At 46.0% G+C, this 12,938-nt stretch overlaps 1 protein-coding gene across 3 annotated transcripts in view; it reads right to left on the reverse strand.

Annotated features, from left to right (window-relative positions):
* The window catches only part of SLCO3A1 (solute carrier organic anion transporter family member 3A1), a 318,998-nt gene that overhangs the window by 39,449 nt on the left and 266,611 nt on the right, over positions 1–12,938 (reverse strand). For all 3 annotated transcript variants that reach the window (XR_010932283.1, XM_067695865.1, XM_067695851.1), the window contains exons 5-6: positions 5,338–5,502; positions 91–289 (exon numbers count right to left, since the gene is read on the reverse strand). Coding sequence is in view for 2 of the 3 variants with exons in the window: in XM_067695865.1 (XP_067551966.1) it covers positions 91–289; positions 5,338–5,502 (364 nt within the window). In the remaining variant the exon portion in view is untranslated. The remainder of the gene's footprint in view (positions 1–90; positions 290–5,337; positions 5,503–12,938) is intronic.

Genomic DNA, 12,938 nt, shown 5'->3' on the forward strand with positions numbered 1-12,938 from the left:
AGGGACAAAACTGGCTCCATTAACCTACCCAGGAGAGAGGGTCCTGGCATCCTGGGCAGGCAGGGGTGGCGAGACCTTTCTGGGACTTACGTGTTTCCATAGGGAACAGTAACCCCAGCCACAGGGCCCGTGTCACAGCCCAGGAAGAGGAAGGAGACGTAACAAGCGGTGGACACCAGGTTGACGAGCATGGCCATCCGAATGGCCCCGAGGGCAGACAGGCTGAGTTTCTTCACCAGGAGACCGCCCAGGAAGATGCCCAGACAGGCACATGGGATCGCAGTCATCCCTGGAGGAGAGCAGAGGGGCAGGGACCATTAGCCAGGGAAGAGGGGCCAATCAATGCAGACACTGGGTGCCAGGCCCGAGGCTGAGCCCTGCATGGACAGGATTCCCTGTGACACCGCTGTAGTGCCACTTGCTCCACTGTGCCCCAAAGCGTCTGTTAGTGGCCTCATTTCTACCCTCAAGGAGCTCACGAAAACTGGGGAAGACAGACACATGAACTCAATGATTAGGAGTCTAAGTCATACACCTTGCATGCTAAGTGGGGAACTCTCGTGGGAAACACACCCAGCTGGTGTGGGAACAACCAAGAGACAAGTCAGACCAGCTGGGAACACGCACGCGCATTTGAGAAAAGTATCAGGGAGCAGTGATGTGCCCTCTGTGCGTTTTCCAGGTGGTGCGGGAAAGGGGATCAAATTGGGGATTTTCTCCCACTCTTCAGGCAAGGAAGGGTCTGGAGGCTGTTTAAACAAAGGTCCCAGAACTCACCAGCCTGTGCAGACCGTGTTTTAACCAGCCCCGTGACCTCTCAGGAAGCAGCATCAATCAAATTAATATGTTTCGTAGCTCCTGGTGAGTAATCGGCATATATTTTTTTTTCCCTTTCTTATAAACAGAGCTATCTGCAAGGCAGCAGGACCATAAACCTGTTATTTCTGATTCTCAGAGACTCAGGGCATCTTAGGAGGACCAAAGGATCCTAGCGTTCCAATCTCCTGTTTGGTTTTGTTCTGTTCTGATTCACTTCATCTAAACTCGGCTTTAAATTACTGTGTGTCATTTATCTACCGTGTAGATTGTGCATGGCTAATTTTCCAGTCTAGGCTGCCTCTTCCTTGCCAATCAACAGACCTCTAGGTCAACTGACTACATCAATCAGCTGGTATGTGCTAAAGGAATGCAAATTAATTTTAATATTCTGGTGAGAAAAACAATCAGGGAGGCTGACCTCTGCAAAGGAAATAGCACAAGTTACACTTCTTGAAAAACATAGTATCTCTGTATTATTTGATGCTCTTGGAGGAGCTGTGCTTGGTTCTCTCTCGTCCTGGTATAGATGATCCTCAGGACCTCGCCCCTATTTGCCTGTCTAAACCCCATGCCATTCCGCTCCCCCCACTATGCCCAATCCTCCTCCCCTCTCTCCCTGGAATAGGCCAAATCCGTTCAAGCCCCCAGTCTCTGCACTTGCTGTTTCCTGTTCTAGGACATTCTTACCCTCTATCTTTACTTGGCTGGGCCCTATGGAGGGCCTTCCCAGACCACGCCATCTAGAGTGGTCCTGCAGCCCATTTGGGATTTCCTACTGTTTCTTGCCCTGTTTTATTGTTGGCATGGCTCTCCCCAGTATCTGAAGCTGCCTCAGGTATGTCTGGTTTTCTCGTTTCTTGTTCTCTCTCCCCCTCCTGAAATGCAGCTTCCCTGAGGACAAGAGCCGTTCCATCCTGTTCAGCCCTGGCTCCCTGTGCCTAGCACGGCGCCCAGCACAGAGTGGGCGCCTGGGGATTATTTTCAAGATGAGCGGAACAGCGAGCAGATGGGTCTGTGTGAGTGAGTGCTGATGGCCAGAGCCCATGCCCAGAGAGCAGGTTGCATTTTGTTCCATTTTCCATCAGAGGCAGCAGGGAGCGGCCCCTGGTGAGGATGGCAACCATGGCAATAGGAGGCTTTCAGCACCTTTTCTCCAAGCCACCATCAGCCTTCCCTCTCCCTCCCTGACGTGTGTGCGGCCTTAGCTTGCGGGCAGCTCTCAGAACTTCCCCCCAACTCCATCCTCATTAGCTTCACCTATGCAGATTGAGTCCTTTTTATCTTCACGCATACATCAATGCCATCAGCCCTTAATCATCTGTGTTGCTCTTTTCTGAACTCTGCCCCATCTGCTGATGACTTCGTGGGTGGCCCAGAGACAGCGCTGATGGCCCAGGATGACTGCAGGGGTCCATCCTCTAGGTTTGCGGGGGGCTACTGATGAAGCATTTTTGGACACGAGCCTTGCCTTACGCTTCTGCTGCCTCTCTCTGTCCCCTAAAGGCCCCCTGCCATCCCCTCCTGCAGCCAGCCTTCCAGAGTCCACGCTAACAGACTGATGCTATGGGTAGGGCACAGGGAGAGGGCACGTGTCCTGCCTGCCTGGGCTGCCAGCCGGATGGACGGACCGACAGATGGGCCACCAGGCTGCTTCTCCACATGGCGGGAGAGGGTCTCCCTGTGCAAGTGCTCTAACAGACAGAGCCCCTGGGACAGAAACAGGTGCAGGAAGGTGAGATTGTTTTTGACCTTCTGCCCTGAAGACTACTGACTCGTTTGTTGATAGAAAACTTTGGAAATCTGTCCTGAAATAGAACAGAGCCCCAACTCTGAAGCAAATGTAATCAAAATGTAAGGAGCTGCTGCAAAGAAATCAGGAAGTGAGAGATAAACTCTTTGGGTGCCGGAGGGCAAAACCTGAGAGACGGTAGGTGTAATGAAGAAGTTATAACTTTAATTATAGAGAGACACATTTTACCCTATCTCTGTCAGACAGGTACTAAAGGGCTGACTGCATCTTGCTAATACCTCTTGGAAGAAATACTTATAAAATAGCGGACGGTAGAGAGTTATTAGTAAAAAAGAAAAACAACAAGGCTTGTGCTGCCCTAGCAGCTCCCAGGGAGAGGTGCTGGGATCTGGCCACATCATTGCTGGTAGGGTTTTAATTTTTTTTAACTTGATACCTTACGTCCTGTGAAGTGCATAAGCTTAAGGGAACACTGATGAATTTTTGCCCCTTTATACACCCCTGTATTAAAACATTTCCAGCAGCCCCAGGGGCTCCCTGGTGCCCCCATTCCCTCCACCCTCAAGGGTAACTATCATTCTGGCCTCTATCACTTTAATTAACTTTTCTTCTTTTTAACTCATAAATATGTACTCTTTTGTGTCTGACGTCTTTCAACTCTGTCAGACCCATCCACACTGAGGCATGTATCCAAGCTCTTGCTTTCTCATGCTGTATGACAGTTCACTGTATGAATATTCTATCATTTATTTACCCATTCTAGTATTGATAGATATTTGGGTTGTTTCCAGTTCGGGGCTGTTATGTATAAAGCTGTTTTGGATACTGTACCTACGCATATATAAATGAGTGGACCTAAACACTCACTTCTGTTGGATTTATGCCCAGAAGTGGAATGCTTGGATCCCAGCGTAAGCATATGCTTTTAGCTTTCATGGGTACTGCCAAACAGTTTTCCAAAGCGCTTGTACCATTGTGCACTCCCACCAGCAGTGTATGAGAGTTCCAGTGGCTCCACGACCTCGCCAACACTTGGTACTATCAGTCTGGCAGACATGGACTAGTATTTCATCGTGGTGTTCGTATGTGTTTTCCAGATGACTCATGAGGGGTCAGCACCTTTACATGGGTTTATTGGCCATTTTGTGAAGGAAATGCTAAGGAGAAGATCAGAAAATATCACCTCGCCCATTTCTCTCAGGACATGATCTACTTCTACTTAACAGAGAAGATAATTCCACGGGGCTGGAGCCCTCTCGACTGCCAGGCCGGACTTGTCCCATTCTCAGGGGCCATCCTTGTGTCTCTCTCCTTTTCTGCACTTTCAGAACAGATGAGCTCTTCTGTCAAAGGCTGTCCACTATACTCCCTCTCTTTTCTGCACATCGCCTCTGCTCGTTCTTTCCCCTCTGCTTAGACACCTGCTCAAGTCCTTCCTGTCACAATAGCAACTGTCTCTTAGCAACAGCACCATCACTACTCCAATCCCTTGACTGCAATACACACTGCCCACCATGTCTTCTCTCCGTCCCTCCACCACTACGCTCTGGAAAGTGTCCTGCAGTCACTGGCTATTCCTTCCCTCTTGTGGGCTGCTCCCCTGCTGCTGTTTCATGGACACAGCCCTGACACAGGCTGAAAGACGTCCTGGCTGTTGAAGGGACCAGAGACATGTGAGCCCGCATCACGCGTGGGCACTCATGCTGCTGACAGCTTCCTTCTTGGTATCATCTCTTCCTTGACTCCCGTGATCCACGGATTTCTCTCAGGAGTTGCTTCTTGAACTTCTCTATGGCCTCCTGTATTTCCTATGGGCAGTGTTTCACCCCCTCTATTCTAATTCTACACATTTTCCTTCTGCAAACTCCACTCCTGTGTCCTCAACTACCATGCACAAACGGATGCAACCCACATCCTCTTCTTCAGCCCTCAACCATGCACAGGACAGCATGTAGATACACCACGGCCATCTCACACTCAGCAACTTCAACTCTGAACTCACAACCTTCCCTACAGATCTGATTCTTTTCTGCTATTTCCAGGTTTCACAAATGGTACCACCCTTTGTCTGAGCCAGAAACCTGGAAGTCATTCTTGACCCTTCATTCTCCTTCCTCCGCCATGAGACCACTTTCCCTACTGCGCGTAAGGAATGCTCCTTCTCATGAGGGCAAACGGGTTTTCTTTAGCATGTCAGCTCCAAAGGACTGGAAGCAGATTCCTGTAGTCTACTGCTGAGAAGACTGGTAAGATCACGCTTGAGCTTGGGGAGAAGGAGTGTCATGATCCATTAATTACATCTGCCATGGGCACAGGGATAGAGGGGAGCATATGGCTTCCAACCTCTATATTTGCTGACCGTGGGTTTTATGCTGCCAAGAATATCCTTGCTTTTTTATGTTCTTGACCAAAGCCTGCTAAACTTTCAAGATCCATCTCGATTCCCCTCTTCCTTCCTCACATCTTCCCCCCAGTTCTCCAGTTCACACTGATTTATAGACTTCCTGGCCTGTCACAATGCTTCCTATGCACACTTTACATTTTAACTCTTTATTATCATGTACTTTTAGCAATTGTCTCAGGCAAGTAAATCTTACTCCAAGAAAATCCTTTGAAATTCTTCTGCACACTGACCACATGTGTATGCTTCTGCAGGGGCAGCACAGTCTGAGCTGTTGGGCGGGTCTCAGTCAATTCTTATAGTATTACAAGCAGTGACGGCCCCTCTCCCCTCTCCCCTCTCCTGGGAGGCTGAGAAACAGACTCACCGAGCAGCTGGTTGGCAGAAGAGGTGGTGAGGTTAAATTGCTGCTCCAGATACTTCCCCAAGAAGGCAGCGAAGCCAGCCACCACTGCAATCTCCATGCAGGCGGCCAGGATGATGCAGGTAAACACAGGGTTTGAGAGCAGGTGCTTTGTGACCTTCGGGATCACTGCAGGGAGAGAAGCAGAGGACCAAGGTCACACACTGCACTCCCAGGCCTTCTGTCCCCAAGGCCCCACTTTGACCCATCTCAGTAAACAGCATCAGGAATCACCTGGTTGCTCAGGCCAAAGCCTATAACCTGTTAAGTCAGCCATAACTGTGAAAACTCTGGTTTCAAACTATATGCTGATATCTTGTCAACTAAACTGACAACTACTAAAGCAGGAGAAACTACACCATGACTTTTCTTTTTTTTTACAGCACACTTGAAACACTATTTTATAAGCCATCACAAGTTATTTCCATCCAAAAAAAAGAGGAGTTTGGGGTTTGTTTCTCAAAAGGGAAAATATAACTTAATCGTATTATAAGTATAAATGTATTAATTATATTAATACATCTAAGTATATATTATCAATATACCTGTGATGAATATTTATAATGGTGTGTGTTAAGAAAATATATTTAATCTTTTTTTTCAGCAACTTGTTTTTTTTTTAATTTTATATTGAAATATAGTTGATCAACAATGTTGTGTTAGTTTCAGGTGTACAGCAAAGTGATTCACGTATACATATACATGTATCTATTCTTTTAAGAAAATATATTTCATCTTAACAGTTTCAAGAAAGAAATGATAGTGTATGTATATGCATAAACACATACACACGCACACACAGTACATATATAATCCGGCCTCCACCCACCCAACCCTCTTCCTTCTCACAACCACATTCGCCTGGCCAAGCTTCCATGAGCTTTCACTTGGGGAAGACTAGGGTCTTGGTTTTCACTCTTGATCCAATATAATCCTCCCCTATGCAGTAGTCAATGGGATCAGCTCAAATCAGCTTCCTACACAAACTCCACAATGGCCAAAATCCACACTTGGTACGATGGCCCACAGTCTGCCCCTTGGCCATCCGATCACACTTCTGATCACTCTCCATCCTCCCTCTGCTCCAGCCCCACCTGCACCTGGTCCTCCCCACCCAGCTCTTTGCACCAGGGCTCTTCCCTCCATTAAATGCTCTGAACCCAGATCTTTGCTCCATCTCTTCCTTATTCCTCAGGTGGTCTTTCCTCAACACCCAAGGCAACCTAGAAGCTGCTGCCCACCCAGCCCTGATGCTCAGGGCTCAGATGGGAGTTGATGGCGGGCAAAAGTGCTTTGTGGCTGTGTACTGCTTTAATTACCAATGGAGCCAAAGCAGGTTTTGTTGAGGTGATGCATTTCAATCTTATTTTATTATACTCTGTTTTTCCTAAAGTAGGTGGTTTCATAAACCATTCAGATTTCCTTTTAATTTGGTGCTTTTACAAATGAGAGATTTGGGTTTCTTAAAATCCTTTGAATGTAATCACATTATTTGGCTCTTTCCAGCCATTAGAATCCTTTGTACATGGTCTTTGACCAGATCTCCTCAGCTATGGAGTGATGACATATCCTGGCAGTAGGCAAGGGGTCTGGGGGTATCAGGACAACCCCATCATTTCAATACTTATGCCATTATTTTGATGTGCACTTAGCAAAAAAAAAAAAAAAAAAAGTTAACTAAAAGAAAACTGATACATCAAATGCATGGTTTCATGGCTACCATAGCTTAAGATGATGCTAGGTTAAATAAAACAAGTAGATTTAAAGTTATTTAAAGAGAAAGTTATGTAAATGACGGTACAGGTGGTAAGGAAATAGGCAAAAATGTGTAAAAGTGGTGTAGCAGTGATAAGTTAGGGGACCTCTGTTCTGCTGTACTCATAATAATGTGGAACATTTGGCATGTGATGTACTTGCTTCCTTCCACCTGTGTAAATAGAAAAAGATAAAACAGAGTCCCAGATGTAGCAAGTACTATTCCAAGTCTAGGAAAAACCAATCAGTGCCCATGGTCATACAAAATAAACAGGTGAGCAATGTCTAACACTGCATTCCAAGGTAATGAATTAGCCAGCTGTCCTAAAGAAGAGAGCTAATTACACAGGCTCAATCTCATTTCCTAGGAGATGAAACCTCTAAATGGCCCAACTAATTAGAATAAAATAATAATAGGAGATACATAAGTTTTTAATAACGTTAACAGACAAGCTCAATAAATCAAAATAACAGAACAATGGGTCAGGAACTGGCAGATACACACAACATAAAATGTATCATTTCTGGGAAAGATACCAAGTTTCAAAAATGAAAATCTCTATATAAGACAGGGATTTAAGGATCCTTTGACGTACTAAAAGGAACTTAGCTATGGGAATGGACTGAGCCAGATGATTGGAGGCTCAGAATCACTGTGGGCTGAGCAATCTGATTCTGCATCCCAACCGAGAAACAACCAGACAATAACCAGAGCTGGTGGCCTCAGCGGTTCCATGGTGGTTTCTCGTTAAACTACTAAAAGCTTAGGAAGGTAACTCTTGGATTAAATAAATGCGTGTGCACACATGCACAAAATAAAACAAAAACTTTAAAAATGGTAGGAATAAGAATAAAGATGGTGAGAAAACAACTTTAAATCCATGGTATTTATATATTTATACCTGCTTTATTGCTAGGGACTGGCCTTTATGCGTGTGTTCTGTTCATTTTTTACACGGTTTCGAGCATTCATAATAATCTGACTTTTTTAGAAATGTCATCTCAAATATTTGTCTAGAAGAGGTTACACTTAAAATCTATGCTTGGGGGCTTCCCTGCTGGCACAGGGGTTAAGAATCCGCCTGCCAATGCAGGGGACATGGGTTCGAGCCCTGGTCCAGGAAGATCCCACATGCTGCGGAGCAACTAAGCCCGTGTGCCACAACTACTGAAGCCCGCGTGCCTAGAGCCCATGCTCCGCAACAAGAGAAGCCACCGTGATGAGAAGCCTGCACACCGCAACAAGGAGTAGCCCCTGCTTGCCACAGCTAGAGAAAGCCCGCGCACCGGAACGAAGACCCAATGCAGCCAAAAATAAAATAAATAAAATAAGTAATAAATTTTAAAATAAATAAATAAGTAAAATCTATGTTTAAATGTTGGAAAATTTTCCTTTGTTAAATTCACATTATTAAGTATCGTAAAAATATTTAGAGGAATGTTGACTGTGTAATGTTCAAAAATGTGTACTGTTTGACAAATATAGAAGATGACTACATTGGGCATAAACAGAAGGTAATGAAGTAAGTATTTGTCTTCATAAACAAAAACCCCTTGGATGTTAAGACTCCATCGTCATAAATCACCGCTAATGAGTGAAGGCTGATTTGCTATAGTGTTTGGCACATTGTGATGGTATAATGTACCTGTGACAAGGGACTGGCTGATTATGTCACAAAACACCAAGCTTCACAGAGAGTGGTATGGATTACATGGGCGACCACAGCACTTCCTGGTAATAAATGAATTTGAGAGCCCCCAGCTATTCATGTTTTGGCGGGTAATAACACTGTTGCCCCATCGTTGTAGTCTTTTGGCATTAAGATGCCTAAGCTTTGGAAACACTGTTGACAAACAGTCAGCACGTTGGGCACATTCTAGGAAAACCACCCTGTACCATACTTTTATTGTAGGCTTCATTTACTTTGTTACAGTGCAGACTCTTTAGATCTGGGGACTTCAGTAGGAGAAAGCACCACGGCCACACCTGCTTGCAAATAAAACTGCTGCTGAGCTGACACCGCCAGCATCCTCTAATTAGGAACTATGTTCTCTGGCTCAGAAATGATGCCAATGAGGAGTTGAGTTTGATCACGTTAACTGTTTGGGCCTCGGTACCTCCTTGTCCTTGATCATGGCCATCGTGGTTTATTTGGGGATGACGAGGGCACTTCTCAACAAAGGCACCTCCAGCTGATGGAACATTTTCATACTTCAGCCAGCATTTTAATTATTCCAGAGATAAGTCCATTTCAGTTGGAAGGATTCCTTGTCAAGATAGGAGCCTGCCTGCTTTTGTTTGAATATCTAATGACTAATTTTGCCTTGGATTAGATGTGAAAATCATTAGGTTTGAGAATTATCTGACTGAAGGCCCAGGGAAGACTCAGTGGGCCTCATCTGCATGAAGAGCATTCTTTTTTCCGCCTATACCTAGCCGATTCGCCTCCAGAAATGACAGCTTCCTCTTGTGTTCAGCTATTTTCCTCCCAGTTTCTTCCTCCCATCCTGGGTTTTATTGCAATGACTTGTAGTACTGTCAAAGAAGATTCCTTTCCAAAGGTTCAATCTACCCTCCAAAGCTCCAATTTGAAAAGGGGTATTAATTAGCTTGACCCTAGGGCTGGCTATCCCAGTGTTCCAAGCTTTTTCATGCAAATGGATTGTTAAGCCCATAAAATGCTAACTTTCCAAGGTGGCAGTAGCTAATGAGGCGGCCCAGACAAATAGAAATTGGTGAACCAAGGCCACACCAGGCTACCAAACACCTACAGTCTCCCAGAGCTATTTGCCTCTCACCTTCTGATTTAGCCTCAGAAGTTGGGAGCTGGGGTAGGAGGCAGGCAGGCTTGTACCATGCAGCCTCACAGCTAGGGAAACCTTTTCACCTCTCATCAGGAGCACGGTGCTGCTACTAGCGGAATGGTACAAAGTTGGGAGTGATCTCCAGGGAAAACAAGTTTGCTACTGCTAGTCTTTGGAAGGCAGTCCTGTAGGATGGAGTTTCTTGGAAAATTGTGGGTTCTCCAAGAGGGAGAAAGGCAGGTTTAGAGAAGTCGTGAGGATTAACCTTGACAGAGCATTTCCTGTGGGCCAAGTACCATTCTAACTGCTTATACATCCACTTGCATTATGCTCACAACAAACTGCGTTCCTGGGATGATTAAAATCCTCCATTTACAGATGAGAAGACGGAGGCAGACAGTGGCCCCATGGTTAAGGAAGCAAAGCAGGAACTCACACCCTGGCACCTGCTGCCACACAGTGTGCTTATAACCATTGTGCTGTTCTGCTCTGGGTTCTGAGGGGTGCTGTTGTTGGCTTGAGGACTAAGCATGCAGGCTGCCCCTGGTAATCAAGCTGTGGCTTAATTCTTAGAATGAAGAATAATAAAACATTCCCACTGGGGTTAGGGAAAATGAACAGATCTGACATGACTAAGGGCTTAGTCCACGTCGTTTGAAGGCAGAGAAGTAGGAGAGGAAGGGAGGGGGACAGAGGAATGAAAGAAAGGATTGGAGAGCCTACAGAAGAGCCCTGTACCACAGAAAAGGTTTCACTGAATAAGGTTGTATAAAATAATGGCTAAGAACCTGGTCTAAGGAGCCAGGTCATTGGGATTTGAATTCTGGCTTCAAGACTGACCAGAGCACATGACTCCATCCCATGGATTGCCACAAACATGAAATGAGACCCACTGCATGTAAAGCATGTGGCCCAGGGCTTCTATTCTAGAATACAGGTAAGAGTCTGATGGGATTAACGGCAAAGATTTACTGTATAGCACAGGGAACTGTATTCAATATCCTGTAATAAACTATAATGGAAAAGAATAGAAAAAAAAATATATATGCATAACAATCACTTTTCTGTACATCTGAAACTAACACAATATTGTAAGTCAACCATACTTCAGTAAAAAAGAGTCCAATAGGATTAATAGTAATCAATATAATAGAAGTAATCCTTGGCTATGTTAGGGAGAGAGCCCTTGGGCTGGGAGGAGGACATCAGGCTTCCTACAGGAATGCCTATGTGATCAGATGTGATGAGTAGAGTGGGGAAGAGACTGGAGCAGATGAACTGAGCTCCTGGGAGCCAAGGGCTTTCCAAGAAGATCCCCCTTCTGCAGGGGGCTGTTCAGCAGGTCAGGGGGTCAGGAGGCACAAGTCCTTGTCCACTGCCCTTCCTGGGAATTGGAGGTACTCTGGGAAGTGCTCAATGTGGGGCTCAGTTATACTCCCCTTGACCCTCAGATCTCTCTGCCTTCAGTCTCTCTACTGAAGTTGGCCTTGACTTTCTTTCTCTTTAATAACACTTCTGTCAATACAGCATGGTTAACATCTCCCAAGATGGGAGATGGAGCCAGTCTATGCAACTGCTCAGGAATCGTGACAATGACCGCCGAAGCCTGCCTCGCAACCAGTGTTGGATGGGCACCGTGGCAAGGTTTCTCATTTTTAACTCTCACAACTATTACAACAGGGGGTGGTCCTACCATCCTCATTTTAGACCCAAGGAAACCAAGGCTCCCTTGAGAGGCTGAAACCCAACAGTCCGCATCCCAGAATACAAAACAGAGAAGCGAAGGAGGGTCGATTTGAACACAGTTCTGCCTGCACTCTGGGACTCATCTCTAAATCTTCAGATTTCTGGGTGGGGCCTCGAATCAACAGAAAAGTACTTTCCTGAAAGGTGAGCCACCATGAAGTGCTTCCCAACATAGGAGACCCATGACCAGAAGAGAACAGAGGTGGGGGGGATCTGGGTGAGATAAATAACAGTATTCAAGTCATGACCAAAAAAGAAAAAAAAAAATGAAAGAGGAAGGAAGAAATAATGGAGTGGAAAAACACACCATCATGGAGGCACAAGAGTGAAGCCAAGGTAGAGCGGATAGAGCAGATACTGGGAAAAACGAAGTTCATGGGGTAGCGTGAATGTTCACCAGCCACCAAGTTGGTTCCCACATGCCCAGGGCAGGCTGTCACCCTGGCACCACCGACCCCACTGGACGCCCTTGTCTGGGTCCTCCCGTCTGTCTCATAGGAAGAGCCAGGTGCTCTCAGGTAGAGCAGAGATGGAGCAGCTCCATCCCCAGACATGGGCATTGTGCCTGGTAAGAGCAGATGCTTAATACATGCAAGGTAGATTAAAGAATCCAATAAAGAAACAAATGAATCGCATAGCCTTGAAAGGTAACTGTCATAGTCTCTTCAGGAACATTAGCTGTAGAAACAGAGACCAATTTATGATCACACCATTCGAGATGTTCCACAGGTTCATGGGTTGTGAGGAAAGTGGGAATAATTAGCTAATACAGTCATTTCCATCACTGATTCTGGAGGTGCCTAAACCATCCCTTGAGTAGGTAGGGGTGAGGGAAATCCCAGTGGGAGGGAAGGCCCGTGGTGCCTCCCGGAAGCAGGTGCCTACCATGAACTTGGCCCCAGACCAGCAGCCTTGGGCCCCCTGTGGCCTCAACACTATAGAGGAGCCCATCCCCCAATCTCTGCCCGGGGCATCCAGGGGAGCTTCTAGCACCCTCTCACGGCTAACTTTGAAAGCAGTAACTACCAGGCTTCTGTCTGCCCATCTTCAGTAAGGTAATAGGCAGATAGTAACACCTCCCTTGTATGGAGAAGGTCATGGTTTGAAAGAACAAACAAGAAGCCATCAGCACAGGAAATGAGCATCTACAGCAAAATCCAAGTGTCAGATGGGTGTGGATCGGTTAGGACAACCCAGAGCCCATCAATTCCACCGACTCTTGAAAAGTCACCACCAAGGTGACTTACAGCCACACCAAG

The sequence above is a fragment of the Pseudorca crassidens genome, chromosome 1, assembly GCF_039906515.1.
Source record: "Pseudorca crassidens isolate mPseCra1 chromosome 1, mPseCra1.hap1, whole genome shotgun sequence".
In the NCBI taxonomy this organism is placed as follows: domain Eukaryota; kingdom Metazoa; phylum Chordata; class Mammalia; order Artiodactyla; family Delphinidae; genus Pseudorca; species Pseudorca crassidens.